The following is a 20,675-nucleotide window of genomic DNA, read 5'->3' as shown; positions in this document are numbered from 1 at the left end:
CTATTCAATTACAAGTTCCTTGAGGCCGAGAAATTCACCCTCCCTAAGAGAAATATAATGCTTTACCCTAGTGAGGTGGCTAATATATTTTTGTGAGTGGAGGCATAAATCATATTAAAGTGGGTCCACTTAAAATTTCCATTTAAAAAATAATTTAGACCCAGGAATTTGTGCAAACTGTCATGGAGGCAAAGATCTGAATGTATTAAAGAAGGGGAGGAAAGGAGGGAAAGAGACTTGTTGGAAGTGTTAGGAGCAAGCACAGATGCCTTTTCTCTTGCCGATGATAGCGAAGTTCTTAATGGAAGAGGATCCCAATCAATACAGCCAGACAGCTGATTTGTATAATGGCATCAAGCTGAAATCGTGGTCTTTGCATAGTGTTGTGAAAGGGGAAAAGACTACCAAGACTGGAATAGCCAGGGCACTCCACAAGTAGACCTGTGAGTATCAGTCAGTGGTCATAAATATGTTTCCCCACCAGCAAGCCACAGAAGAGCTCCCGAGAGCAGCCTGCTTGAGGCTGGACGCGGAAGACTGACGGTGGGGCTAGTGAGGCTGCTGTATTTTGGCTGCCGCCGCGGCTGCTGCCACTGGGCAGATACCGCAGTGAGGGGTCTGACCGAGCTGAGTGCTCTCGGGAACCTGGGCTCTGGCTAGGAATGAGAAGTTAAGAGAGGGAGGGCAGGGAGGTGGGCAGGACTCACCAAGGAGCTGCAAACCCAAACGAGAAATCTAGGGAGCAAAAGGAGAGGAAAGAGTGAGCTTGAGCCAAGACATCAGGCCAAGTGGAACTGGAGGAAATGTCATCATTGGTAAAGGAGGACTTGGAGAAGAAACTGTTTAAGCCACTCTCGCAGAATCTGTACGAGTTTATTGAAATAGAGTTCTCCGTCCAGGACAGGTATTACCTCTGTGTGTCAGGTAATCTGTTCTTTCTGTTATCATTTCAAAAAGCAAGTCACCCAAAGATGCTCGGATGATAGAGGGAATTTTTGTGTATTTATTTTCTTATACAGTACATGTACCTTCTGATTAGAACTTAACTATGCCACGTTTAAGCATTTGGATACTACAGAATTTTTTTAAAGTGTTAAAAATGAAAGAATAAAACATTGTATTAGAATACTTTGGTTAATTGTGGAGAAATGAAACTGATATGTACTTCTCCCGATTTGATTATTTTGTCTCCAAATGTTTGTTTAATTTATTTGCATGGCATGCAATTTTATTGTGTAAGAGCTCATTTTTAAAAAATCCAACAGAGAGCTCTCAGTATATTTTTAAATACATTGGAGAATTGAGTTATACAGCACCATTTGCAACCAGTCTGGACAATTGTCATTCTTCCTTTTCATCCTAGGAAAAAAACAAAGCCTTAGATTTTCTTCTGAGGGCTTTAGACTTCCTGGTGGTTTATTTGAAGAGAGAAATTATATTTTAAAACTTCTTTCTCTTGTAGGAAGTGTGTCTACAAAAACAATACCTTAATGGTAGAATCTAGTTCATGAAAATGGAACTTTAAGGATAAGAGGATGTCTTCCAAACTGTTTAACTAAAAGATTTTTCCTTCATGTTTCTAAAATTCATGAAAATTGTCCAAAGCTAGAAATAGACTTTTGCACTTAATTATGATTTGCCTAACCTGTGATTTCTGTGTTGAATTTAGACAGGAATGCTCATACCGTTACTGAACTTAATATACAGTACTCCCTTTTCTTGGTCCATGCTTTTTAATACTTTTCAGGGGCTTAGGAGAAAAGAACTTGGAAACTTTATGTTCACTGTGGACTTACCTATCTACGGCACACAGCTATTTTCAGAAAACAACTTCTTATAACTCCCTTTCTGATAATTGACTTAAAAGGCCTTTTCAAAGTGTCAAGAGGGAATGTTGTAAGGGAAGTAGAACGTCTTTAAAGAAAGTGCCAAGAATTTTTAAAACTTCTGTCATTTCTAATAAATATAGTAATATTTGCCCAATAATAACATTAGTACTATTTCTGTGACACTTTATCTGGCATATTTTGCTATATAACTACAAAGTATAGAGGGTATTCTAGCGACACAAAAAATTAATTGGCTCAGGAAAACAAAAGAAATTAAATATCGAAAAAGGTCAATTAAAAATTATTTAAGTAAGAAACTGTATTGTATCCTAGCCATAAAATCACTGTATCTTAAAATATTTTTACTTAATATACTAGAGAAGATGCTAATTCTAACATTAAAATGTAATAATTTTGTGCTTATTGTAATTTCCACTTTATAAAGCTGATTTCCCATGGTGTAACGTTAGCATACACGTATTTTTTTAAAAAACATGAAAAACTAAATAATCACAATAATTTATATATCTAATTTAACAAATATATCTTAGTTTCTCCCTCCGAATTGTGTAATTAACTAAACTTGTTCTATCTGACATAAAAATGTCTCCTAGATTTAAATGTTTGGAAGTAATTTAATAATTCTGTCATGTAAGAAGCAAGGAAAAAACAAGATCTCAGAAATGAGGAAGAGAAGACAATATTGTGCTATTCTAGATACAAGTCAACTTTATAAGCTATATTGGTTCACTAACTTTTTGTGACTCTCTTCTGTATCACATCTATCAATTCCAGAGCACTTTCTCCAAATGTAACACTTTTTATGGCAATTAAAAATTCATTTTGCTGGAACAGTAATTTAAAATAAGTCAGTGTGTTGCTTGAATAGTCCTGTCTTTGACCATGCTTGACTCAGAAAATTTCCATTGGAATGAATCAAGCAGATCACATAATTGTTGAGCTACGAAACTCTATACTTTGAGTGATGGCCACCTTCAGGGAGTAGGGTCACATTATGATTTCCTCTTTATACCCTACAATCTAGCAGTTCTGAATTTGTGAGAATCGCGAGTCCAGCGTAGTCAAATTCCATCATGTATTTTTTCAATTAATGAAAATATGTTTAAATATGATTAAGCTTTCTATTTATCTGACGAGTCTCTCTTTTGCATGGGTCTCGCAGCCAAAGGATTGTGACTTACTGTTAAATCTTGATGTTTACCTGGTTGATGTCAAAATTAGATGTCAAAAACCCAATTTCCCTTTCTGATTTGCTAGGATGTACATGGCAGATTTCATAGGACCTCAGCCCACTCCCACCTTAGGGTTCTCATGGTCATTTCTCCCTGGAACTAGATTCTCCTTCCTAGAACATTATCACTGAAAGTTAAAAGCAGCATCTTTTTCTGAAGGAGGGATATCTGTTATGTGATGGCACTAGAAAGGAATAAGTCACATGTGCAATGATGAGAGTGCGCATGAATTAAAGAAATTCTGAAGGACCTGACATAGCATATTAAAGCATTAGCCAAAACCGGATGGAAAGTAACAGGGCATGGTGGAACAGACTTTCACACACTTGGAATCAGGCAAACTTGGTGTGAAACCCAGTGCTGCTTTGCCACCCACTAGCTATGAAATTTGGGGCAAGATAATTAGCCTCTCTGGCCTCAGTGGTCACATCTCTGAAACAGAAATAAAAACATTTATATCTGCCCACAGTGCTCCCCTGTTAAATTCTTACTAGGATAAAACCGAATGTGATACATTATATTCTAAATAAATAAAATTAAATTAAGGTTATAATTTTAAGATATACAGAAAAAATAATTTACTATTAAAAACATGCTAAAAATATGTGTATATATGTATATACTATAAATACATAGTTATAGTAAAAACAAAATAGTAAACATGTATATATATTTAATATAAAATGAAGAATTTGTATATTGTATATTATGTTAATTTAAAATTGTATGTAGATTCAGATGTTGATTATTTTTCAGTATTCCTATACCTCTAGAAAAACATCTTCCATTCATAGATATTAATCTGAAAATAAATGGCATTTGCTAGAATTATAAAAATAATATGGATAAATTGTCTACACATATTGTTTTTTTAAGCCAGACCAGAATCTCTGTGAACCAAAGAATCTAATAATTTTGTCAAATCGTTTACAGTAAGAATGTTAACAATAAGATTGTTAACTAAGAATAAGTAAATGAGAAAAGGAGGTTGCTAAAAACAATTTTAAAGACTTCATTTGGGACCACTGCTGCTACATTGCGAATTCCCAATATCTTAACAACAGAGAGCACAAACTAAATAATTTCTTTCTTTAAGTCATCATTTCAGGAGATAATAGTATTGTATGGAAGAGATTAGTTTAATTTTTCAGCTGTAAATTGAGAACAAATTATCCTAATACATAGTGTTTTGTAAGAATTAAACACGTACTAATGCTTTAAAAATTTTTGTATAACTAAAGACGTTATTAGCAGTAGTAGAATAGCAATTATGCGGGCCAAAATATATTCAACCAGCTATGCATATGTTCTGAACATAAATCCAAACATAGTCTATGCGTATATTCTTTTTTGTTTTTCAAGTTGCAGGTTTACTCAAGGCTTTTCTTTTGAGGTGGAGTCTTGCTCTATCACCCAGGCTGCAGTGCAGTGGTGCGATCTCGGCTCACTGCAATCTCCATCTCCTGGGTTCAAGCGATTCTCCTGTCAAGGCCGTTTTGATACATAATAATTTAACATCATCCCTTTCATGACCTATAATACTTCCTTTAATAAATATGAATAGATTTGGTTCTGCAACAATACAGAAATCTTGTGCTCAAAAAGAGAACACACTTGAAGAAATTCTAATTTGACGGTGTTTATTATCCTCTATGTTAAAAAGTTATGACAAGAAGAAATATAGAATTGATTTCCAAGAGTTATATTTTATTAAAAAATAAAATACATATATCATAAAATTCACAAAACAGTTACAATCAGAATTGTCAAATGTGGAACAGACTTTGAATATTAACGTAGATTTTATACTTTAAAATTATTTCTCTTTATCTTCTAAAGATAGAAAACAAACACTATTATTTTTGTTCAAGACTGTCTCTGGAGTGCAGTGGCCCGATCTTGGCTCACTACAATCTCAACCTCCAGAGCTCAGGTGATTCTCCCACCTCAGCCTCCTAAGTAACTGGGACTACAGTCATGCACCACTATACCTGGCTAATTTTTTAGTCTTTTTTGTAGAGACGAGATCTCATTATATTGCCCAGGCTGGTCTCGAACTTCTGGCCTCAAGCTATCCTGCCTCGGCTTCCCAAAGTTCTAGGATTACAGGCATGAGCCACCTCACCCAGCCCTTTGGAGGAATTTAAATAAAATATTCTGACTCTCCAAATCAGGATAATTGTAGGTGAAGGTTACAGTATGGAAATGATGACACTCCCATTTGAGTCCTCTGGTTATCTTGCATTTATTGTGACTGAGTGTTTAGTTCTAAAAGAACCAGTAGCTTGGATTTTAGAGTTGGGATATTATCATTTTCTCTAAAATCAACAGCCCGCATCACCATCATCAGTTAGTAACTCATGAGACAGATTTTCCCAGTGGCTAATCTATTGCCTGGGAGATCTAAATGTGGAAATCAAGATAATCTGCCAATTCCAAACTCTAAGCCATTTGTATCATTTGTAGAGTGAATAGGAACTTTATTTCAGAGCTTTGAAGGGGGAAAATATTTAACATTTTTCATTATTAGCATGGTATTATTGATGCTGCAAAAAAAGGGATAGTTGTAAGGCATGCCCGCTGAGTGCCAGGCACAAATCCATTACTATCATTTATATGCTTTATACTTTATTCCTTTTAATCTTCAGAACAACCTTATGTGATAGATAAAATTCCTGTTTTACAGATGAGGAAATCATAGGTCACAAGAAGCTAAGTACCTAGTCCGAGGTCCACAGTTTGTAAATCTAATTCTAAAACCCAAGTTTTTTTTTTCCACTTCACCACGTTACTTCTAACCAGTAAGAGTAGATGCTTTTCTTAACGCACCTGCCAGGCACGATGGCAAGTCCCTCACATATTTTATCTTATCTGCTATGTCTATGCATGATAAAATTGAAGCAAGCAGTAGCTAAATAACTTGCCCAAGATAATCAGTGATAAGTGGCTAAAGGAGGCTTTAAATCCAAGTCCACTTGTGCCAAATTATTATGCTATATTGTAGGGACACTGGGAAATGTTGAATTGGAGCTCATAAAACCAAACCTTGCATAAGCCTCATTGGATGTCCCTTTTTTTCTTGGTGCTTCTATTCCCACAAAACCAGTTTCCTTCTTTCGATTCTATCTCCTATTCTGTAAAAACATCAGCAACTCATATCTTACTTGGTCACAGCCAATCTTTTTCACTTTAAAGATACTCAGTGTAGCCCAAAATTTGATTTTTAAAAATATTTCTAGAGAAAAATATTATTTGAAAATTACTGTTTCGGCAGAGCATGGTGGCTCACACTTTTAATCCCAGCACTTTGGGAGGCCGAGGCAAGCGGATCACCTGAGGTCAGGAGTTTGAGACCAGCCTGGCCAACGTGGAGAAACCCTATCTCTACTAAAAATACAAAAATTATTGTGGCTCAGGCCTGTAATCCCAGCACTTTGGGAGGCTGAGGTGGGTGGATCACCAGAGGTCAGGAGTTCGAAACCACCCTGACCAACAAAATGAAACCCCGTTTCTATAAAAAAAAAAAAAAAATAGAGTGTCATGGTGGCCGCCTGTAATCCCAGCTACTCAGGAGGCTGAGCCAGGAGAATCACCTGAATCCAGGAGGTGGAGGTTGCAGTAAGCCAAGATCGTGCCATTGCACTCCAGCCTAGGGGACAAGAGTGAAACTCCATCTCAAAAAAAAAAAAAAAAAAAGAAAATTACTATTTGTTGAAAGCAATGATAGTCTTCTCAGTGACCCAGGTTAGCACCATATATGTTGAAACATTTCACTGATGCTGTTTTTCTTCAATATCTCATAGTGATTTCTCTCTACTATTTAACTTAAATGATGAAAACAATTGTATAACACTAGGATGTAAAATAAGAGTTATTTACTTAACGCATTCTGTGCAACTTACTTGTGAGCTGTTTTCTTTTATTCTGCCAAATTATATTGGATCAATTGGGCAATGTTCTTTCCATTTAGCCTCATGAATAATAGTGACGATATCACCATGGTAACAGAGGCATTTATTAATGACAAAGTTTATTTTAAAATTAAAAGTGAAAATAAATGATTGGCATGAAGTTAAAATTATAATTCTGAAAATGCTGACTAAAATATTAAAACTAGAGCAGGTTAACTCTGAAATTACCTGAGTCTGTAGATATTATTCACTGAATCATAATTCAATAATAGAAACTCTGATGTTATGAAAACAACTCTCTAACATTTTGATTATATAAACACATTTCTGTTTTAAGACAAGGTGATAGGTTTCCACTTTGCCACTGCATGAATGTGAATACGGCCATTTAATTTTAGTTGGCAGCAAAGCTCAAGCTTGGAAATTAGGGACTGGGTTGACTCCAGGCTGAGTAGACTTCTTTGGCTTGTGGCTAAAGACAATTCTTGGAGCCTCCTTAGCTACAAAGGAAGCTGTTTTGTCAAAAGATTAACTTTTAAAGAATGCTCTTTTATTTTCTTTGTTTGCTGTTAATGGGACAGCGACCATTTCACCTTCTTCACATCTCTTCTCTTTGTTCCCCACCTCCAACCCATCCATTGTGGAAGATCCCAAAAGAAGTTTCTGAAACTTGAAAGCTCAGCCTGTCCATTCACTTTAAATCCTTCAGTGCCAACTTCTCTCTCTTACACAGAGAAAAGCATGGCTTTCAGAATAACCTTTGATCTTCTCAGCCTGGTATTTTAGACCCCTCAGGAACTGGTCTTACCTAACTTGTTCCCTGCCATCTGTCCACCCTCACACCTCATTCCAGCAATACCAGATGTTTTTAATGACTTAAAAGTGTCAAGTATTTCATGCCTTTGTGTGAATGCTTTTCTAGAACTACCTTTACCGCATCTTCATTCTGCTAACCTCTACTGCCCTTCACAATTTAGGTTACCTCTCTCAGGAAGCTCTGCTGGACCCCAATTCGATGAAGACATCCCTCCTCTACATTCCTCACTTACTTTGTCTATTTCTTATTGGCAGAACTGTGAGCACAAGTTTTCTTTCTGAAGACCCCATTCCTTACAACCTTAGTGACAGCAGGAATGATGCCTTATGAGAATTAATGTTTTCAATTCCTAACACAGTGCTTGTTATAAATATTTATTAATCTAATGAGATAAATAAGTGGCCTACATAACATGATTATCATAATATATAGGTGAAGCAGTGGAATTTGTTCTGTGAAAATTACATTTTCACAGAGCATCCAGTTCTTTCTCCAAACCTCCTCAACCCCATTCTCTCCCACCCGCTAAGCAGCATGTGAGACAGCTGGCTGGAGCAAGAACATAGACCTTTGGTTCTGAGGTAGAGCTCCTTTCTGGGCATACAACTCCCTCCCAGTGAAGGAAAATGTCTCCAAGATCTTGTCCGTAGTAAGCATGACAGATTCAAGTGCGCCTTCACTTCACTACCCCTGCCTAACAGCTTCACTTTTAATCCTTTCATCTTCCCAAGACTAGTATCTGCACCAGTGGAGATGGAACCTCTTTAGTGCTAGAGAAGGATAGATGGGCAGAAGCCCACCAACTTTGGCACAATGTCAGAGAGATCACAGACTCTAAACTAGCTCATTGAGCCCAAGGTAAGATCTTCTGCTTGAGATCCTCTCCAGACGGTGTGCCTTAGTCACTCCCTCTACCTCCAAACTGTGTAATCCCTCCTCTTTCAAACTCCTGGAATATGTGATCTCAATCATAGCCTTTAGTCTTCCTTCCTATTACGTTTGTAAATCCTACCTAACCTTGCGGCTGGCAAACAATGTGCACTCAAAGTGTTAGTGTATGAAGGAGTCCTCTGCAGGCTGTCTTCGGCCCTCACCATTCTAGAGACACTGCCCTCTTGGAGGAAATTCATGATCTTCTTCCAAGTCAGATTCAGTGCCAGAGCTGCACTCTACCTTATCTAGCAAAGGGACTTCATAGGATTGTCTCCAAACCTTTAAACTTCACCATCCTCTTGATTCCCATAGCATTACGCAGCTGGTCCTGTCTCTCAGACCCCTTCTCAGACCTCTTTCCTGGCATCTACTTTTCTTCTCACTTTCTCTCACCTCTTTCCTCTGCAATTTTCTCTACAAATTTGGCTTGGGGCCCGGCATGGTGACTCTCACCTGTAATTCCAACACTTTGAGAGGCCAAGACAGGAGCACAGCTTGAGGCCACTATCACTATCACTGACCAATACAGTGAGACCCTGTCTCTACAAAAAAGATTTAAAAATTAGCTAGGCATTGTGGTGCATTCCTGTAGTCCCAGCTACTGAGGAGGCTGGGGTGGAAGTATGCTTGATCCCAGGAGGTTGAGGCTGCAGTGAGCTGTGATCATGCCACCATACTCCAGCTTAGGTAACAGAGTGAGACCCTTTCTCAAAACGAAAAACATAACAAAACAAAAAACCTGGTCTTGGAAACCTTTCTACACAAAAGACCCAAGTCTGTATCTCCATTCCTAAACTATAAACTTCCATCTCATTCTGTTTTGAGATAATTTGTGGATACTTCATCTGTGTGTCAAAAACAAAACTCATTTTTTTGACTCATGTTTTTGGTCAAAAAACGTTTTTGACCAACCAACTGATTCTCTTTACTTTCCTGTTTGGGTTTGTATCCAGTGTTTGGTTTTCATCCAATGTTATGTCCATCCAGTGTTATCAATGCCTCGTTTAAAATCTTACTTGAATTTTCCACTTCTATATCCATTACCCACATCCCATGCCCAGGTTACTACAACAGCCTCTTAAAATAAACAAAACAAAACATTTTACCAGTTACTGTAAACCAGGCACCATCCTAAGTTCTTTATTTTGTCTACCTTAGTTTTTACACCCTATGAATTTGTATCATTCTGATGTCTATTTTGCAGCATAAGAAAACTGATGTTTAATCTCTTTAGAGATTAAATCATTTGCTCAGACCACACTGTTAAGAGGTGGTGTCATGATTTAACTCCAGAATGTCTAGTACCAGAACTCACTAAGCTGCCCTGCATTTTCCAGGGTCCTCCAGATACTTTCATTTCTTCTCCCATGTATCTTATACATCACAGCTGCCACAAAAATTCTCCTTTAATAGGGCACCATTTTATTAGTCTTTTGCTACAGAAGGAGGGAGACTTAACAAACAGGTATTGCTATATGAGCTTTCACTGAACACCTGACACAGTGCCTTCTTCTGAGATTTGTCAGACTGCTCCGACTTCCTTCTCCAAGGACTAAGCTCCATCATCAACTCTCAGCTCAGCTGGCTGCCTTGATTTCAGTATCACTGGCACCTTCATGCGATGGATACTCCCTTTGCTAGACCCAATTCTAGAGCCCTTACTATAATATCCAGGTCAGCCTCATATCACTCCATCCAGAAAAGAGGATTCAGACACAGGTCCAAAGTGGTTTCTGTGACATTTCAAATCCAGAGTCTTTCAAAACATTTTCACAACCTTCTGCACCTAGTGAATCCTATTGCCCACAAACCTTAACACCAACCAACCCATGCAGTCCGCTTTCTTTTATTCTACCTGGTGATGTTAACTTCTATTGCTGATGCATTTCCACATGCTGTGCTTCACCTAGAAATGTCTGCAGTATGACTCCTGCCTTTTCAAAATGTAATGCCCCAACTCAAATTCTATTTCATTTTTAATTCTTTCCTTAACTACTCCAATCCTTTCCCTTCTCAGAACTCCTATTGAACATGTAGTTTGCTCCACATTACTTATCTTTCGCTATGATTATACTGTGATATATTGTTTCATGTCTACAGAGCTAGGAGAGCATGTCAAAGTGATGCTTTTCAGAACGAAGAGAGTCTTCCCCCCACCAAGAAAAAATTACAGAGCCACTCAGAATACAGAACCAGCTTCCAACTCTCTAAGTGACATTATTCATCTTGAAGGAAAATCTGAGGCATTCGATCCCCACCTGCTACCTCTTTATAATATGCTATTTTATACGACATGTTTGTTAGTCTTGTCTCCCCAATGAAATCATAAATTTTTAGAGGGCATGGCTGGGTGCAGTGGCTCATGCCTATAATTCCAGCACTTTGGGAGGCCAAGGCGGGCAGATCACCTGAGGTCAAGAATTCAAGACCAGCCTAGCCAACATGATGAAACTAAAAATACAAAAAATTAGCTGGGCATGGTGGCACATGCCTGTAGTCCCAGCTACTCAGGAGGCTGAGGCAGGAGAATTGCTTGAACCCAGGAAGTGGAGGTTGCAGTGAGCTGAGATGGCACCATTGCACTTTAGCCTGGGCAACAAGAGCAAAACTCTATCTCAAAAAAAAATTTTTTTTTTAATGAGCAGCGAGTGACCGTGTCTTTTACTAGTATCCCCTGTGGCATCTATTATGGTTCTATCATGCAAGTAGCAAATACTCAGTGAATACTCCTTTATTATAATAACTCATTGATAATTTTCAACTTAAGAGTGCTATGCTCAAATATTGATTCTTCTGATGTGTGTATATGAGACCAAAAACAAATGATTTGAAGACAAAAACAGCATTTCCCTGATTTTGTTCACACAAAAGAAGCAAAAATTTTCCCATATCTTTCAAAGTATAGTACTAAAACCTTTTGTGCAAGTGGCACATTTTGAATACTAGAATTTGAGAGACACACCTGAGAGGATTACAATCTCAAGCAGGTTAACAATAGCTGTGATTCTACTTTGTAAGTCTCAGAGTGAGTTTAAAGGCAAGTAAGTGTCCACAGTTACTGCAGTATTTGCTCGGTCACTCACTCTTCAACACTGTGTTGCTGTAAAGCAGTACTGTTCACTTCCATGACCTCACTTTCTTATATTGCCATAAATTAAAATTCCAACCTGTTCTGACAAACACTTGGCACTGACTGTATGCTAAAGCTAAGCCTCTTATTTCCTGCCCCAAGATGAACCCTATTCTCTACCACAATGCTCTAAGCACAAAGCACATAGCTCAGTGTTCTAACAGACATTACTGTGGCAGCATGTAACCATAATTGTAGCAAAAATAAAGGTAATACATTGAGCAAATTTGGGGGCATACTGTGAAGATTCGGATACATCAGGGCTCACAACTGAGGTACAGCTACAATGTGGGTTCAAGGTCATTTTATCAAAAGGGTATATATAAACACCAAAAAGTATGACTTGAATAATTTATTAGTGTCTAAGAATTTATGTAAACTAAGTATTTTTCTGTCCTACAGTGACCAAAAAGGAAGAAGTAAAAATAATCATGGTGAAACACTACAGAATAGGTTTAGATGAAAAATATGAAGTAACAAAAAAGTGGTCTTTGAACGATCTGCAGATGATTGATGGAAAAGAAGCAGATACTGTAAGTGTTACATTTTATTAGGAGAGGCGGAATCAATATGCTGGAGATCTTTATGTTCAATGTCCTACTTCATATACTCTTGGCATGTACTAAGTGTTAAGATGACAGTATATTGTTCTTAAGTGGTATGGTTTAATCTACTGGGATGATGTACCTTTTTTTTGGTTCTGTTTTTATGAGTTTCAAGTGGAATTTTGTCGTTAAATTTAAAAGCATCTTTCCCAAGGGCCTCTTAACAGGTTAAACACCATCTACAAGTCAGTCCTGAAACTTTATATGCCATTTTTCCAAATATATGATGCTTCTACCACCACTTTCTCCCCACCACAATTTCCTTTATAAAATTAGGGGATTTCTTCCCTCATCTTCAAATTTTACCATCAGCAAGCCCACTTCATCCTCTAGGATAGAAATCTTATAATCTTGGATTTGAAAGGGGAGAATGGGTAGATACTACAATCTCCCCATGTGACCCCTGACAAGTGATTTTCACAGTCTGTTCTTGAACTCTGCTGTTGATGGACAGCCCTTCCCCCTTCGACTTTCTACATCCACAATGCTTAAGTACTGACTCCTGAAGCTTCAAATGCCCAATTACCTTTCACTGTTACCCAGATTTCCCATTGAGTAAAGTCCTATTGACTCTCCATCTTTATACACTCATTATGGCATGGATGGAAATGTATTATAACTATAATCCTACAAACTGCAATTGTTGGATTACTCTGTATTTCCACTAGATGAAAAGCTCCTTAAAAATTAGGACCATGGTTTTCATCCTTTACCATAGCCTGATAGATGATAAGCACTCGGTAAGTCTTTGTAGTCTTATTGTTGAATGAATTAGAACTTTAAGTTCATTTTTTCATAATCTTAATAAATGCCATATTCTTTGACCTATTGTTCTGACTTTTAAAATCTTCTAATATCTTTATTTTTTGATATCACTATAGTATGATTCAGATTTAATGAGCACAACACTTAGGACTTCATCCAAGTCAATAGTAAAATTGATGAGGCAGGCAGGGGGGATCATTAATAGTTACCATTACTACTGCTCGTAGTACTGTTACTTGCTATCATCCAGTGTTCTGTAAACTGTCACGAGGTGCCAGGAATCAAGCTAACCTCCTTTCATATATATTTTTACATAATCATCATAAAACCTCATGAATTTGATTCTATTATTCCATTTTACAAATGAAGAAAATGAGACTTAAAGAGATTGACTTGCCCAAGGTGATATAGCTATTAAGTGGTAGAGCTAGACTTTACCCAGAAATCTATTATTTTGCCTCCTTAGCATTGGTTGTTGAAAACCTCTACAAATTCATATATTAATTTATTCCTTCATTAATTTATTGAGAATTTATTGTATACCAGGCCCTGCTAGGCTCTGAGGATAGAGAATTAGCCAAAAGCACTTAATTCTGCCTTATTTACTCGTCTAATCTGAATATCTAAAAGTTGTCATTTACTGAAATCAACATATATTATCTGCTATTACCTTGACTTATCACCTTAAAATACTTTTCTTAAAATTTGGTGTGTTTGACATGATTTCTTGGCAAAAGAATGAAATTGAAAATGAAAAAGAAATTTCATTGCTATTTCCTAAATATTCACGTAACAATTTTCTGGCAATATGTTCTACCTAAATGTTTGATACTTAGAAAATGCTTAAATATATTATTATATATTCATATGACAGAATATTATACAGCCATTATAAAATATGTTTCCAAAAGAATATCTCAGAACACAATTGTTCAGCCACTTAACAAGTTTGCTAAAAATCAGCTGAATATAAAACTTTTCTAAGATATTATGTCAATTTTGCACATTTAGTCTATCATGTTATTGAAATATGAATCAATGTTTTTACAAAAAATATATATGTGTGTGTGTATATACATGTATATGTACAAAAATATATTTATGTGTATATACATGTATGTACAACAAACCAGTACTTTAATAAGTTATCTCTGTGATAAGATTACATATTTTTCAATTATTTTCTTCTTTATATTTTTCTATACTTACCAAATTTTTATAATACTGCATTTAATTTGATCAGAAGTGCATGTCAAGTTCACTAATCTGTAGCTTCAGGAACTGTCCCCCTCAATTAACTATCCCCACCAATCTTTGGCCCATTGTTCTTGTCCTTTTTCTCCAGCTCAACTATTACCAATGTTATTGGTTTTTACAAGTTTGCTCAATGCCCAGGAATGTATTTACCAGGACTGTCAATTTAGACTCAGTTCAAAGCAACTAACCATGCTCTATATTTTCCTCACTTTTCCTGGCCTTTAATTCCATCCCAACATTGTTGATTCTTCCCTCTCCAATGTAAAGATTTTTATCTTTCATAGTGAACAGGATATAAAAGAAAAGTTGGGTATTTCTGGTTTTCTCATCACTTTAGGATCTAAAATATGAAAATTTACAGAAGAAAAACTATAATATCCAAAGAGTAATTCTTTGCAAGATTTATTTTCTATGGATGAAGTAAAAATATCCTGACTGTTCCGGGAATTTCTACTTCTCTTTTTTGGAATCAAATCCTTGGGAGTCAGCATTTATTACATTTTTCTCAATAGCAATGATACGGTATTAAAGAGAGCAATTTTGAGCCAAAAAGTTGTCAACTTAAAAATGAAATGGAATTGAAATTGAGGTCAATTTATAAAACAGAAATCAAAATGACTGGGGATTTGGAGACTGACTGATGCAGCAGGAGACAGGGTGATGTAGCAAAAATTGGGCTTGTGCTGACTGAGGTCCTGGGTTTCGTCCTGGCTCTGCCAATAACTAAATGTGCGACCTGAACTTCACATCTCTGGAAACTACTGTGTTATCCCAGCTAAAAACAGGAGATCGCTTTTAGTTCTAGTATTCTATCAAAAGAGAGAGAGACAGAGACTGGCAGACTTGTGCGCTATGTGCATGTATACTCAGGCTTCCATTATTAGGCTATGGGAAAATATTACTCTTCTACAAGTATTTCAAAGTCATGAGGGGTATTTTTCTACCTGATGAGGAGCAAACGTTTGCAAGAGAAAACTCCCTAAGGAGCATGACTGGTATCTGGTGATACAATGGATGTGATTTCCTTTTATGGAGATTCTTGGCAGAATTTTCTTTCGAGCTGTAGTTATGAGCACCAGAAAAAAAAATTGTGACTGTGACTATAAAAGTGCTGCACTTAAAATCACACACCACCTTTATATATTCTTTTTTTAAAGCATGATTATGGTTTTTCAATTTTTATTTTATTTATTTATTTTTTTATTTTAATAGGTTTTCGAGAAACAGGTGATGTCTGGTTACATGAATAAGTCTTTTAGTGGTGATTTCTGAGATTTTGATGCACCCATCACCCAAGCAGTGTAATTGTACCCCATGTGTAGTCTTTTATCCCTCATTGCCCGCCTACCCTTTCCCTGAGTCCCCAGAGTCCATTGTGTCATTCTCATGCTTTTGCATCCTCATAACTTAGCTCCCATTTATAAGTGAGAGCATATGATGTTTGGTTTTCTATTCCTGAGTTACTTCTCTTAGAATAGTGGTCTCCAATTCTATCCAGGTTGCTGTAAATGACATTATTTCATTCCTTTTTATGGCTGAATAGTATTCCATGATATGTATGTATACCATTATTTTTTATTGACTCATTGATTGATGGGCATTTGGGCTGGTTCCATATTTTTACAATTGCAAATTGTGCCACTATAAACATGCATGTGTAAGTATTTTTTTTATATAATGATTTCTTTCCTTCTAGGTAGAAACCTAAGAGTGGGATTGCTGGATCAAATGGTAGTTCTACTTTTAGTTCTTTAAGGATTCTCCCCCTTCTTTTCCATAGTGGCTGTACTAGTTTACATTCCCACCAGCAGTGTGAAAGAGTTCCGTTTTTATCACATCCATGCCAACATCTACTATTTTTTGATTTTTTGATTACACCATTCTTGCAGGAGTAAGGTGGTACTGCATTGTGGTTTGATTTGCATTTCTCTGATCATTAGTGATATTGAGCATTTTTCATGTTTGTTGGCCATTTGTATACCTTCTTTTGAGAATTGCGTATTCATGTCCTTAGCCCACTTTTTGATGGGATTTTTTTTTCTTGCTGATTTGTTTAAGTTCCTTGTTGATTCTGGATATTAGTCCTTTGTTGGATGTATACATTTCAAAGATTTTCTCCTACTCTGTGGGTTGTCTGTTTACTCTGCTGATTATTTCTTTTGCTGTGCAGGAGTAAAAGCATGATTATGTTTTGTTTTTAACTTTTTCAAATGGTAGTATCACAATCTTTAGGAACTATCATTTATTAAGCTCCACATTCGTTTATATGATTATTCTCATGTAATTTTCACAGCAGCACTATCTAAAACAAGTAGAAAAATAAGAGTCAGATCAGATAAGCACTTTGCATGTGGTTACATCAGAGAATCAAAATGATTGTCTAACTTTAAAACACATGCTCTATTTCCTACCTTCTGCAAGAATTTTCCTATTTAAAAAAGAAATTGCAAATATAGAAGTTGCTTGTATATGATGTTACATACAACATGCTGATGAATTGTTAATACTCCTGTTTGGTTTAGTCCATCTCTGCCTATTTGTTATTTAGGGCAACGTTTGCCTCCACTTCTCCTTTCTTAGGACTACTTCGGGTCAGTTCAACACACATTTGTTGAGAAATTAGTAGTCACCATGTGTAAATACTAAGAACATGATAAATAGTGCAAAATCTCTGCCCTAAAAGAGAGTAAGGAGTTAGGCAGATAATCAATGTAAAAGCATTTTGTAAATTTCATAAATGCAAGGCATCGTTGTTACTGCTATTAACATTAGCAATTGTTATTTTAATATGTAGGACCTAGATCAGATTTGGTTTTCATTTTTCTTGAAACATTTCCACTAGAGATAGAGCAAGAGCCTAGAGGGAGTCCTTAGTAATTTGTTAGTATCAGTCAAATGATTTGATAGTCCTTACTAGTACCTTCAAAAGTAATTCCGTGCTATAAACTTCAAAGACAGCAAATTGGTGAACTGTAGCATGCCAATGGCTAGCTATTGTGTATTTCTTCCTTCTACCTTCAAAATAGCAAAAGGAACCAACCTCCTACTAAAAAGGGAGATAAACCTTTTCTGTTTTCCAGAAGTCTGTGAGTTTATTTTCTGCTTTATTTGTTTATTCCCTACTCATCCTCTTCAATTCATTACATTGGAAAGACTTACTAATGGCACAGTCTGAGGCACATTTAATTTGTATAATTGAAAAAAACAGAGGTGCTTCAAAAATAACCTTTCTTGTTGTTGATTTTTACAAGCAATTACTCTGAAGCAGGTAGCTTTGGAAAGCCCATTTGTGGATTTTAGAAATATGTTTGATACTGATACTTTGCAATCAATAAACATATCCAAGAGAGTATGAGAGAATCCAGGAGACCTAGCTACTTTCTTGGCTACAAACTAAATCATGTCTCTTGTTCTCTTCCAGGACAATCCATTTTTTGATCTGCATTTCAAGAAAGTGTACCGTTTGGAAGCATATAGCTGTGCTTCTAAATATGCCTTTGCTCGAACTGTAAATAAGCTGAATCATGCATATCTTAAGAAGGACTTACAGATCGTGAACTTTGATTCTACATACATTAATGATGATTCCATTTGGTCCTCCAACAATAAGGATTGTTTGGTCCTTATGAGAATATGCTTTTATGCTTTCAATCTTGTGTGCTTGTCCCTATGTCCCTTGCCACTCTGAAGCTGTGTACCACGTTCCTATAGCAATGACCTATGAAAATGGTTTCCCAAGTAAATATGATTGTCATAATTCTGTTTTTCCTTCATCAGTGATTATTGTAATTTGTATAAAGATAAAGTAATGCTTTGTGAATTGCAGTGAAATGTGTTTTAATGTAATCATTCAACATTCAAGATTCTTGCCAATGTGATCCTTGGTAACTTTGGGAGGAGCTGGGTGGTTTTGACGAATGAGTATTCTCCTAAAGAGTGTCAAGAAAAACCATAAAAAAACTAACTATGTGGAAAAACACCTGTGTTCATGGATAAGAAGACTTAATGTCATCAAGATGTCATACTACCAAAAGTGATATGCAGATTCAATGCAATTCCTATCAAATTTCCAACAGCCTTTGTTGCAGAAATGAAAAAGTTGATCCTCAAAATTCATATGGAATTTCAAGGGGCCCCAAGTAGCTTAAGAATCTTGAAAAAGAAATATAAAGTTGGATAACTCACACTTCTTGATTTCAAAACTTATTATAAATCTATAGTAATCAAGACAGTGTGATACCTATATAAGGACAAACCTATAAACCAATGGAATAGGCCATTGCATTTGGCAATGGGTTTTTGTGACATCAAAAACATGAGGAAAAAAATTGGACTTTATTAAAATTAAAATATTTTTGCATCTAAGGACATTATCAAAAAGTGAAAAACCTACAAAATGGGAGAAAAAAATTACAAATTATACATTTGATAAAGGTTTAATATCCATAAACACATTCTACAACTCAATAACAAAAAGACAAGCAACCAAATTTAAAAATGAGCAAAGAACTTGAATAGACATTTCTAGAAAGAAGACATACAAATGGCCAATAAGCACAGGAAAAGATGTTTAATATCATTAAAAAGATATCAAGAGGCCGGGCGCGGTGGCTCACGCCTGTAATCCCAGCACTTTGGGAGGCCGAGGTGGGTGGATCATGAGGTCAAGAGATCGAGACCATCCTGGTCAACATGGTGAAACCCCGTCTCTACTAAAAAACTACAAAAAATTAGCTGGGCATGGTGGTGTGTGCCTGTAATCCCAGCTACTCAGGAGGCTGAGGCAGGAGAATTGCCTGAACCCGGGAGGCGGAGGTTGCGATGAGCCGAGATTGCGCCATTGCACTCCAGCCTGGGTAACATAAGCGAAACTCCGTCTCAAAAAAAAAAAAAAGATATCAAGAGAAAAATGCAAATACAAAATCACAAAGAGCTACCACTCATCTATGCCACTGACAATACCACTTAGATATCACCGAGGATGACTATTGTTTTAAAAATGGTAGCAGTGGGAGGGAATAAGTGTTGGCAAGGGTGTGGAAAATTGGAACCACCATACATTGCTTGTGGGAATGTAAAATGGTGCAGCCACTATGGAAAACACTTTGGCAGTTCCTCAAAAAGCTAAACAGAGAGTTAATATATGACCTAGTATTTCCACTCCTAGGTATACATACACACCAAAAAAAAAAAGGAAACAGGGACTTGAATAGATACCTGTACACCAGTGTACACTGTGGCATTATTTACAACAGTCAAAAGGTGGAAACAACTCAAGTGTCCATCAGAAGATGAATGAATAGGCCAAAAAAGTGGTACAGCCAAACAACGGAATATTATTCTGCCTTAAAAAGAAATGAAGTTTTGATACATACTGCAGTATGGATGAATCTTGAAAATGTTATTCTAGGTGAAATAAGCCAGACACAACAAGATACATATTGTATGACTCTCCTTATGTGAAATATCTAGAATAGGCAAATTCAGAGACAGAAAGTAGATTAAAGATTTACAGGCACTGGGAGGACAGAAGAATGGGGAGTTCTTGCTTACCGCTTTTTGTTTTGGCTGATGAAACAGTTTTGAAAATGGTGATGGTTATACAACCTTGTAAGCGTAATTGATCCCACTGAATAGTATATTTAAAAATGGGTAAAATAGCAAATTTAACGTTATATATAACCACAAGTTTAAAAAAATGTAATAGGCCAAAAATCATTGAACTGCACACTTTAAATAGGTAAATTGTATGATATGGGAATGATATCTGTAGCGCCATGATTATATAACCTAGAACTATAACCTATAATTATATTTAAAGCTATTAAAAAGGGGACAAGCAGTCTTTAAAAAGAAGAAAATCTTGTCATTTGTGACAACATGGATAATCCTGGAAGACGTTATGTTAAGTGAAATAAGCCAGCCCTAGAAAGACAAATGCCATATGATTTCATTTATATAGGGAATCCCAAAAATGTAGATTTCATGGGCAAGTAGAGTAGTGGCTGCCAGAAGCTGGGGGTTTGGGAGGGTTAGCGGGTTTAGGGAGACATTGTTCAAAGGATATAAAATGTCAATTAGACAAATGAAACAAATTCAAGAGATACATTATATATTATTATATCTACTGTTAATAATTACATATTGTTTACTTGAAAATTTCTTAAGAGAATAG

General features: G+C 36.3%; 1 protein-coding gene across 1 annotated transcript; it reads left to right on the top strand.

Moving 5' to 3' along the window:
- The first annotated feature begins 494 nt into the window (after positions 1–494).
- EXOC1L (exocyst complex component 1 like) lies at positions 495–18,325 on the top strand. The gene is made up of 3 exons (XM_017540236.2): positions 495–924; positions 12,276–12,406; positions 17,922–18,325. The coding sequence occupies exons 1-3, from the start codon at positions 804–806 to the stop codon at positions 18,186–18,188; spliced, it is 519 nt and encodes a 172-aa protein (XP_017395725.1). The 5' UTR covers positions 495–803; the 3' UTR covers positions 18,189–18,325.
- Positions 18,326–20,675: the final 2,350 nt, after the last annotated feature.

Source organism: Cebus imitator, unplaced genomic scaffold (assembly GCF_001604975.1).
Source record: "Cebus imitator isolate Cc_AM_T3 unplaced genomic scaffold, Cebus_imitator-1.0 Scaffold124, whole genome shotgun sequence".
Lineage (NCBI taxonomy): Eukaryota > Metazoa > Chordata > Mammalia > Primates > Cebidae > Cebus > Cebus imitator.
Note: the sequence above shows the minus strand (reverse complement) of the source record. Positions and strands in the feature narration are given on the sequence as shown.

Bases quoted from the DNA above. Each gene is read 5' to 3' on its own strand.
- EXOC1L (XM_017540236.2), top strand. From the start codon at position 804: ATGTCATCATTGGTAAAGGAGGACTTGGAGAAGAAACTGTTTAAGCCA. The intron at 925-12,275 runs GTAATCTGTTCT...TCTGTCCTACAG, and splicing joins GTATTACCTCTGTGTGTCAG to TGACCAAAAAGGAAGAAGTA. The intron at 12,407-17,921 runs GTAAGTGTTACA...GTTCTCTTCCAG, and splicing joins ATGGAAAAGAAGCAGATACT to GACAATCCATTTTTTGATCT.